A 9,306-nucleotide genomic window follows, 5' to 3' on the forward strand; every position below is an offset into this window, starting at 1 on the left:
CCTTCATTGTAGTCCCGGCCGAACTGCTCGGCACCGATCCGAACCACTTCGAATCCCCAAGGGAGTCACACCTCCTTGGCCCACATTTCCCAGGGCCCAAGAGGGTTGGTTAGAGGGGAGAGTTTGGGCGGACCTCTTCGTAGAAGAGGAGTGGCGGGTGCTCCCCGTCGACCTCCCCCACAGCAAACTAACGGCAGCGACTGCGGAGTATTCCTCCTAACGAACGCCAAACTGGTGTCGTGGGCAAGCCTCTGAGATATGGAGCGAGGGATATTCCCGAGATCCGTAAAAGGATCGTTGCCGAGCTGATGAATGAGGATTTCTTCGGGGAATTCGACCCGAAGAAGGACGAGACGGATCCCGTTAGGTCGATGCTGTGATTGCAGCATCGGTTCTTTCTGGGTGTTCGTTTTCGTTCTTCTTGTGGGGAGATTACACCTGGCCAGAGAGGAGTTTTTCTCTTTTCCAGGACGAGGGATCGCGTTTTATTTTGTTTTATTTTGTTTTTCTTTTTTGTTATTTATTTTTTGGTATAAGCCCGACCCGCAGGATTTCGGTGGTTATTCCTCCGTCTTCCTGCGTGCTGCTGGGTTTGTATCCTTTTCTTTTTGTTTATCCGATACTTGCGCCCGGCTATAAGCACTTTGGTGCCTTATGCGCATTGGGTTCGTGTACTCGGTTTTCTTTTTCCTTGTCTTCTTTTTCATCTATTTGTTGGTCTCATTTTTGTTCGTTTGGTATATTTGCGGTTTTATTTATTGTTTGTTTGGTTGCATGTTAGCGGAGCATGGTGTTTCTGTTTATTTCATCCCTCGTCCTAATGGCGTTGTTTTTTTTTTCATGCATGTACTTTTGGAAGGATATGTATCTAGGGCTGCTTGTATTTGATGAGTTTTCTTTTCTTTTCTTTCATCTTTTGTTTTTGTGATGTGTAGATACCCAATGTACTTTCAAAGAGGCGTTTATTTTGTGTAATTTTATTCAATTTTGTTCATTTTACATATCAGTTCGAATTGGCCGCTGACCGCAATATTTTCTTTCTTGATCGCTATTCGAAATGCTGTGTTTCTCTTCTGATTGTGCATTTGTGCGAGGACTGAATATTAAATCTCGGGCATCCTGCTGCGCACTGTATACATAATACGGGTCATTCACGGGGAAGGTTGGATAATCCAAACAATCACAAGTATGATAAACAATATCTGAAAGAAGAAATACATCGAATAGCCTACCCATTCATTGGTGGGAGTGAGATAGATAGATATATATATATATATATATAATAACTGAATTAAAGGGTAGCTAGCAACTGATGTAAAGGAACTAACTGCCTCAAAAGGTCATCTGAACGTTAATTAAATCAAATCAATTAGCCATGCTATGTTGTGTGTTATAGCTATAGCTATATAATACATAGCGCGCTCCGCTTGCTGAAGATCACCAAGGAAAAAAAAAAAAAAAAAAAAAACGATAACCCCCCCGGTTAAAAAAATAAAAATAAAAATAAAGGTAAAACCTAGAAAAGTAAAAGGGAGAAGGGGAATTATTTTATTATTATAATTTTTTTTAGAAAAGTAAGAATTGCAAAAGGCATATAAGGAAACTCAAATCTGTTAATTACTAGAAGGAGTGGGACGACTTTTTTTTTTTTTTTTTTTTTTTTTTTTTTTTTTTTTTGCCTTTTTGCGCTGGCTCTCGCCTTGTTCTTCGAAAATAGCTCTCTTCCATTCCATCATCCGTCACCTCCTCCTCCCCCAAAGACTCAAGCTCAAACTAACCAACACAACCGGTAACAGACTCACAATCTCCCCCGCCCCAGCATAACTCGGCTCGATGCGGAAGCCAGCCGCCTCAAACGCTCCAGCGGCAAAAAGCACCGCAAACACGTTATAGAGCACCGCCCACGCGATGTTGAGCTGGATCCGCCGCGTCGCCTGCTGAGATAGGTCGAGGAACGCGAGCAGGCCGTCCAGCGAACCAGAGAGGATACCAACGTCGGCGGCGTCAGCGGCGATGTCGGTTGCGTTTGTCATGCAAATGCCTAGGTCTGCTTGGGTAAGTGCAGGGGCGTCGTTGGTGCCGTCGCCGATGAAGAGGACTTTTCGTTGGGAGGAGGGAGGAGGGCGGAGGCGAGGTAGTCGGAAGGAAGAGAAGAGGGAGCGGGGTCCAAGGGGAGGTGGAGGTGGAGGAGTTACCATCGAGGTCGTCTGCAAGTCGCGGATATATGCTGCTTTGCTATCGGGTTGGCAGAGACTGTGGACGTTGGCCGTGTTGAAGTTGAGGAATGCAGCGACGGCGCGGACGGCAAGGGGGTTGTCTCCTGAGAGCAGGTGGGTGGTTATTCTCTTGCTGTGTAGCTTTTGGAGGACGGCGGCGGCTTCGGGGCGGATGGTGCTGGTGAGTCCGTAGACAGCGAGGAGGGTATCGTTTCGTGCCACGCAGAACGTGGTCAGGGATGCATCGATCAGTTCTTTGACTTTGGGATGGGTTTCGACGCCAAGCCAGGATGGGCTGCCACCTTTCAGTGTTGTGCCTTTCTCGGTAGTTATTTCGACGCCCTTGCCGATGATTATCTTGGAGTCTACTTCGGGGGACGGTGTGTTGTTTGTTTGGCCGTAGTTGCTCGCGACGTATTGTGTGATTGCCAGAGACACAGGATGGCGATTTCCTCTTGTGACCGTCGCTGCCATCCTGCTTATTTCCTGGCAAGTTTGACCGGACTCCTCACAGAAAAGTGTTTCACAAAGGACAGCTAGCTCGCCTGATGTTAAGGTCCCTGTTTTGTCAAAAACAACATCAGTAATTTTACATCCAGCTTCGAGAGCAGCTCCCGCTTTGAACAGGACCCCCTTCTTAGCTCCCACAGTGCTGGCAACTGTTAGAACCATTGGGACTGCCAGAGCTAATGCACAAGGGCAGCTGATAGCGAGGATTGCAATTGCATGTGTAAGGGCGTTGACTGCTGATTCCGTGCTGGCCCAATTCCTGGCGAAGCGGTTGACAAAAGCCCAGATGAGAAATGCAATACACGCAACAGCAAGGATTACAGGTGTGAGGTATGAGGCAGCTAAATCGGCTCTTTCCAATGTTCTTGTTCTTGATGATGCCGCTGTAGAAACGAACCGCTTGACAATGCTGAGGGTATTTTCTGATACCAGTCTCGTTACTCGGTAATTGATCTGGCCGTTGATAATAGTTGATCCAGCGTAGACATATGCTTTCCTAGAACGAACCACCGGTTCGTGTTCTCCAGTGATGTGCGCCTCGTCTATTTCCGCACTGCCGCTAACAACGATACCATCAGTGACAATATTTTCAGAGGCTTTCCCTTGGATAATATCCCCGTAGTGAAGGAGGGAACTATCGATTAATTCGGGTTGGTTGTCACCCAAGCCCAAAAAGGCACTGGCATCGGGATTATTCTTGGGGGAGGCCTTTCTAACAACAAGGGCGGATTTCTGTTGTGATGTGCCCAGTTTGATAGCATTCTGGGCTTTTCTCCTAACCCACGCAGCCATCAGTCTTCCCAATAATATCAAAGTGATTAGCAACGAGCTCGTCTCAAAAATAGGATGGCCCAGGACTGTCTGGGCGGTCGAAAATCGCATCTCCAAAGCAAATGATACCACGGAGTAAATATAGGCGCTCGTAATGGACAGCACCACCAGAACATCCATATCTATTTCCTTCTGGTACATCAACGACCGAAATGCATGTTTATATATCGGGATCGCGAGAAGCTGTACGACGGTTGCAAGCACAAGGGACGAGCAGACGAAGGAGGTCTGTTTCGGGAAAGGGGCGTATTGGGCTACAGGCGCCCATGCAAACACAAGAACTGGGATCGTGAATATTGCAGCCACTATAGTCCGCCCAGTCAGCCAAAGCCAGTGAGATTTTGCAGCAGCTTGTGCAATCTCTTCGGAAGAGCTGTCGGGCGCCAGTTCCGCATGACCTCGTCTGTATGTGTCGGTGGGGGCATTTGTCATATCAAGCATATCCCTAACCCCAATAGTTTGGGGATTATAGAAAGTCTCATACGTCCCATCGCGAAGAGGCACGACGTGACTTACTCCATCTATCCGTTGGAGGATGTCTAGTCCCTTTAAATCGAGATTTCTGATGCGTATCCGCTCACCAGCAACATCCGTGGCTGCAAGCCCTGTTCTAAGGATTGTGCATGTGAAGCCGGTCACCTTCTTAATTCTGGATGTGATCTCTGTTGGATCACTAACAATGCATGAGTCATAGACCAAGTCTGCCCGGTTTAACATAAAACTGGTACGCACTAGACTAACACCGACGTAAGAATTCAAAAGATTCCGCAACTTAGTCTCACATCCTGTACAAGTCATCCCAACCACACCGAGCGAAAGAACGTATAGCTTGTCGACATTGCCCTTCTCAATATCGATTTCAGGAGCCGGCTCACAAGCAGTCGCGGTGACATATATTTTGTTGTCCGTTGAAGGCTTTGAGGAAGTCGTCATGGATTTGTAGACATCTTCGAAACCTTTCTTACATTCGCGGCTCTGCGTGCAGCAAGATTTCCCATCCAAGAACACAAGACGACGAGGTCCTCTGCAGAAGCATCTGCGGACTATATTGCTGATTTTGGAGCTGACCTCCTACAGCTTTGGCGGATCCAGAGAATGTTGAGAAAGGTCTTTCCTCTCCCTTGGGCTCCGTATCTGAAGCATGTTCAGAAGCCATTCTCAGGTGCCTCATACAAGGTGTCTCCGTAGGTTTGCGATTATGTCGAGATGGGAGTTCCAAGTTTTCGGGAAGGGACGACCTGGTTATCACGGAGTTCCCCTTGCACTGTCTTGGAAGAGTAAGACTGTTGTCTCGATATTCTTCACGAGTACAACAATCCTCTGCCTGTGGTGAACCTGCCAGGTCCTCGCTATGTCGGTCGTCCATGGCGCATAATTGCGCGGCATACTCCACAAGGCATTTGTCTGCATGTTCAAGTTAGCATGGATCTATTGATATTTTAACTACCTGTATATAATAGAGATAACATATTTAGTAGCAAATTTTTATATACCTGAACACTGACACTCGCCATCTGCTTTGCAGCACGCATTCTCGTCACTGATGGACGGACAAGGTTGTCCAATTGAATAAGTGGGCCAGGCCGTAGCCTGCCCGGAGCAGCACGAGTCCAACCCATTACCATATTCAGTTATCGGCGAGGATAGACTAGGAGGGCAGATTTTGGATTTGCTACATGTTCCATCCGCGCTGCAGCAAGATGGTTCTTTCTCCTTTCCCTTTGCATTGTGGTCGTTTGCCTTTTCCTTTTCACAGTCGCCAATCACCTCTTGATTTCCGTTGGACACCTCGCAACATAAACATCCAGGGACGGGCGGGGGAAGCTTGTCTGCTCCTCCGCCGTTGCCACACGATTCCGGATCATCGGGTTTCTCGGTGGAGGGAGTCCGTGAGTAGACAGAGGAACGGTCGTCTTGAACTGATTTTCTTTCCGCAGCAGACATAGCTATAGTTGAGCAACGGGTACTCAGGATAAACAGTGGTGGGAGCTTTGACAGTAAAACTCAACAGTTATGGGTTCTTGTTGGGAACGTCTTCATTTATATTTTTTTTCTTGGATAGCTTTGACGCGTCGCAGGAGCCGTCTCACAACAACTCCAGAATGCACATGAACGAAGCTTTGAAGCGCGTAAATAGCTCAACTCTAGAGCTCATAGATCTGCCGCCTTTTATATGAAAACAAACCTGAAAATGCACCTCCAAACTAGTTAGGTTTTTGGTGCAGCAAGCCATGCACGCTTAATCCGGCTGGCCGAAAACGTCCTGGGAAATGAGGGATCTTCGCCGCTCGATGGAGGAAGTCATGGAAAGGGCCAGGAGTCATGGGCTTCATATCCCTTCTCCGCGCATTGGGGGAACGTTGGCTAATAGACACTATGAGGGGTGGGGCAGAACCTCAGCCACATTGGGTTCGCCAAATGTGAGTTATATTGCGGAACATTCTTGCCGCTCGGTGCCACAAAATGACAGAGCAAGAGACGTTGGTTCAACAATATCGGCCTAGACAGCAGTCACAGGTCGCCGTGTCCAAGGCGGTTGACTGATGTGTAGTGCATCCTTGTACGAGGTAGCGGGGTGAGAGCTTCCTGGAAGTTAGTTAACTACTTCGGGAGGCTGACTAAGCCTATAGTTAACTGCTGGCTAGCTTGCTAATTGTCCGAAAAAGCAGATAGGCATCGTCATTGACCCCAGGATTGGCGTGTGTACAAAGATATCTATGACATAACCATCTTTCAAATCTAGAAAAGCTTCGCAATCACGATATATCTAGTTTATATTTCCGGCTGCCGAGTGCGGTAGCTCGCAAATAACAAACACGTCCGTTATCAAATAATGGCCGCGTTCCAGCTGCCGAGAATTAAGCCGTTCCCTCCAACGAGGGAATTGAATAGTGAGGGACGGAAGAGGTGAAAACGAAAATGAAAATGAAATGGAAACGCTGCCCGCGCGTGAAATCAATTCATAAATTGTCCCAAGACCAGCAACTGATGCGTTGGAAAATAATTCTACGCGACAAAAATCCCCCAAACCCACGCCTCTCGCGCTTGTATTTCCCCCCCCCACCGAGAGAAATATATATATATATATATATATATACAGCGAAACTGGGATTGTATCCCAATTTGCCAATTCCTACCGGGAAATGTTGCCTCCATCCGTTCTCCCACTGTGCATTTCTGTTCTACAGCAGCTCACGGTCCATCGCAACGTTCGCGGCAGCTTCTGCGTGTAACAATCATTTTAAGGTGCAGCCCACCCACCCATTGGAACATCAGAAGGAGCATGGGGATTTTTGGTTTTTTTGTGTTGTATATGGGCCTTCTCGCCGTCTCGCCCGTTTTTATGACGTGGGCGCGCGGGGAACCTGGTCTTACGAATGCAAAAAGACGCAGAGTTATTATGTATGCAGATTAAACAGATATGCATTTGATTATATTGTGTCCCATTCGACGGCATGGAAGGAAGATGCTGTTCTGCTCCTGGCGAAGGATGCGTGCGATATGCATGCGCTGTCCTATTTGTGAAAGGAAAGGGAATTGGCATTTCAAAATGTTATATTTCGATTTGTTTGTATCTTGCCGTGCAGATGGGCAGCTGCTGGGAGGTCGTGTAAATTTAGTCGCGTTCACCACCTTTATATATATATATTCGTTTGCGTCTAGTAACCGCCTCAGCCAGCTACAACCGAAGGAGGAATGTCTAAAGAATTAAAGCAGAAGAAGTAAATAGTATTTATCGTCCATTCCCTTTACAACAGTAACTATTAAAATACGACTCTCCCGCTTTTGGTCTTCAATTACCTGAATGGCGCTAACAGGGGAACAAAAGTAGCCTGAACATCCAAACCAGAAAAATAAGCACTGCTATGTGTAGACCATGGCTTTCCAACACTAGCTATTCCTGATCTGTGGAAAGGATTGTAAAGTGCTGTTCAAGTGTGCACCCGAAATAGTTAATAAAAATCCCACAAGATTTCCGGCACTCCGACGGTTTCCACATCGTCAATTCGACACCCGACCCGGCATTGAGGTTGTTCCTTGATCATGTCGTCGTTGCCATTGTCGTCATATTCAAGCTTTTTTCTGGGGAACTTTAACCTGTCTCCGATCTCGTCTTCCAAAATTCGTTTGGGATGGCTATTCCCAGAAGTTCCAGAGTGTCCAGCATGACGAGACCGGTTAAACGCATCATATAATTCATCGTCAATGTCCGAGATGTTATAAGCAACTTCGACCCATTCGACGCCCATGAGCACACTTGAACCTATTGTCATATTCCCAGACCATTCGCCGCCATCACTCCACAGATTTAGAGCAAGCATACTCGGCTTATCGGGAACACGATAATCATTCTCAGCTTGGAGATCGTTATTGAGATACCAACGCGTCATGTTCGGAAACCAGTCAAGACGGTGGGTTGCCCAGCTTGTCCAAGGAACAGGCAACTGAACGATTGTGGCAGCCCCTGGTATTTCCAGGTCAGTTAAGGGATCCCAATCTGGCTGGTTGGCATAGTGGATATGCGTGTGAGGATCGGCTGTTAATATTTCGATGTCGGATTCAATGTTGACTGAGTGATACGTGAAAATCCCAGCTACAGCTCCGGAGGGGGGCGGGCGCAAGCGGAAATTATTAGGATTCAGTTTTGAACGATTGCGACCCGCAGACCACTCATAATATTCGTCTAAATCCTGGTTATAGCCCCCGCCTCGGCCGTCGTTTTCAGCTCCATCCTCATCAGCAGCACGCCCAGCATGAAGACGCATCCGAACGCGAAAAGAGCAGTGAAAGTAATCATGGGAGTATGTTTCGATCTCCGCAGTGGAGGTATGGTTATGTAATCTCTGGGTACGAAGAGCTAGGTAGGTCGTGTCAGTAGCGTTGTTGGTTGTATCTTTGAGGACGAAAACGTTTTCATAATAGTTGCGTATAGGGATTGGGAAAAGCTGCGATCCTTCTCTGCTCCAGTCTTGGATCGCCCAATCGTCTAAGAAGCCCGTTTCTTCAAGGTTCATGAGAGATTTCTCCATCGAATTGGTAGTTCCATTGCGAGCTGGTCTAGCTATCGTGGAGTTTAGTTTCCAAGTTTTCTCCGGAGCAACAGATCGGAAATCATAGAACTTGTAGTTCTGAAAATAGCCTGGCTCCTTGCCTGAAACCACATAGCATTCACACCTTTCTGGCGCACTGTCCAGGTAACCACTTCCATCGTTGGTTGACTCATCTGGGGTCGCTTGTTTCGCCTTGGTTTTAAACCACAGAAACGTAAAACTTGCCAAACACAGGAAATATTTCATAATGGCGTAAAACAAAAGCTATCAATGTCATGATAGGACAAAAAAGGACAAAACCGAAGGGACCCGCTGAGTCGTCTGTGGTAACACGATGTAACTCGCATCAACCCTCGATACAAGTGCATCGTCGTCTTGGGCTTCTCTTGGTAAATATCAGGCTGCTTGAGGGTGCTTCTGAGGCAGGTGTGATGCCGGCAAGAGCGAAATCAAATTAGGAAGCAACTGGATGAGACGACTATACCAGCGACATCACCGCAAGAAGCCACTCTTCTCTTACACATCACTCCAGAGGACCTCGCGTGGGATAGAGAGAATGTAAATTGGCATCACCAGTCATCCAGCCCCTCAAATGATATGTAGATCTTCAATCAGAGCCAGAAGACCTCCAAAACCCCAAACCCTTTGGTTTCGGAGAGAAATAAGACGATTAAAATACAGAATAGAGGTTGTGATTC

General features: G+C 47.2%; 3 protein-coding genes across 3 annotated transcripts; 1 reads left to right on the top strand and 2 right to left on the bottom strand.

Annotated features, from left to right (window-relative positions):
• Window positions 1–1,739: 1,739 nt before the first annotated feature.
• Window positions 1,740–5,501, bottom strand: HCAG_01056 (predicted protein; the record flags this gene model as incomplete). Its single annotated transcript, XM_001543960.1, has 3 exons — window positions 1,740–4,230; window positions 4,523–4,961; window positions 5,051–5,501. The coding sequence occupies 3 exons, from the start codon at window positions 5,499–5,501 to the stop codon at window positions 1,740–1,742; spliced, it is 3,381 nt and encodes a 1,126-aa protein (XP_001544010.1).
• Window positions 5,502–5,827: 326 nt separating this feature from the next.
• HCAG_01057 (predicted protein) lies at window positions 5,828–6,283 on the top strand (the record flags this gene model as incomplete). The annotated part of the gene is made up of 2 exons (XM_001543961.1): window positions 5,828–5,977; window positions 6,227–6,283. The coding sequence occupies 2 exons, from the start codon at window positions 5,828–5,830 to the stop codon at window positions 6,281–6,283; spliced, it is 207 nt and encodes a 68-aa protein (XP_001544011.1).
• A 1,227-nt stretch (window positions 6,284–7,510) lies between these two features.
• HCAG_01058 (predicted protein) lies at window positions 7,511–8,766 on the bottom strand (the record flags this gene model as incomplete). The annotated part of the gene is made up of 2 exons (XM_001543962.1): window positions 7,511–8,619; window positions 8,733–8,766. The coding sequence occupies 2 exons, from the start codon at window positions 8,764–8,766 to the stop codon at window positions 7,511–7,513; spliced, it is 1,143 nt and encodes a 380-aa protein (XP_001544012.1).
• Window positions 8,767–9,306: the final 540 nt, after the last annotated feature.

Source organism: Histoplasma capsulatum, genomic scaffold (assembly GCF_000149585.1).
Source record: "Histoplasma capsulatum NAm1 scaffold_1 genomic scaffold, whole genome shotgun sequence".
NCBI lineage: Eukaryota > Fungi > Ascomycota > Eurotiomycetes > Onygenales > Ajellomycetaceae > Histoplasma > Histoplasma mississippiense.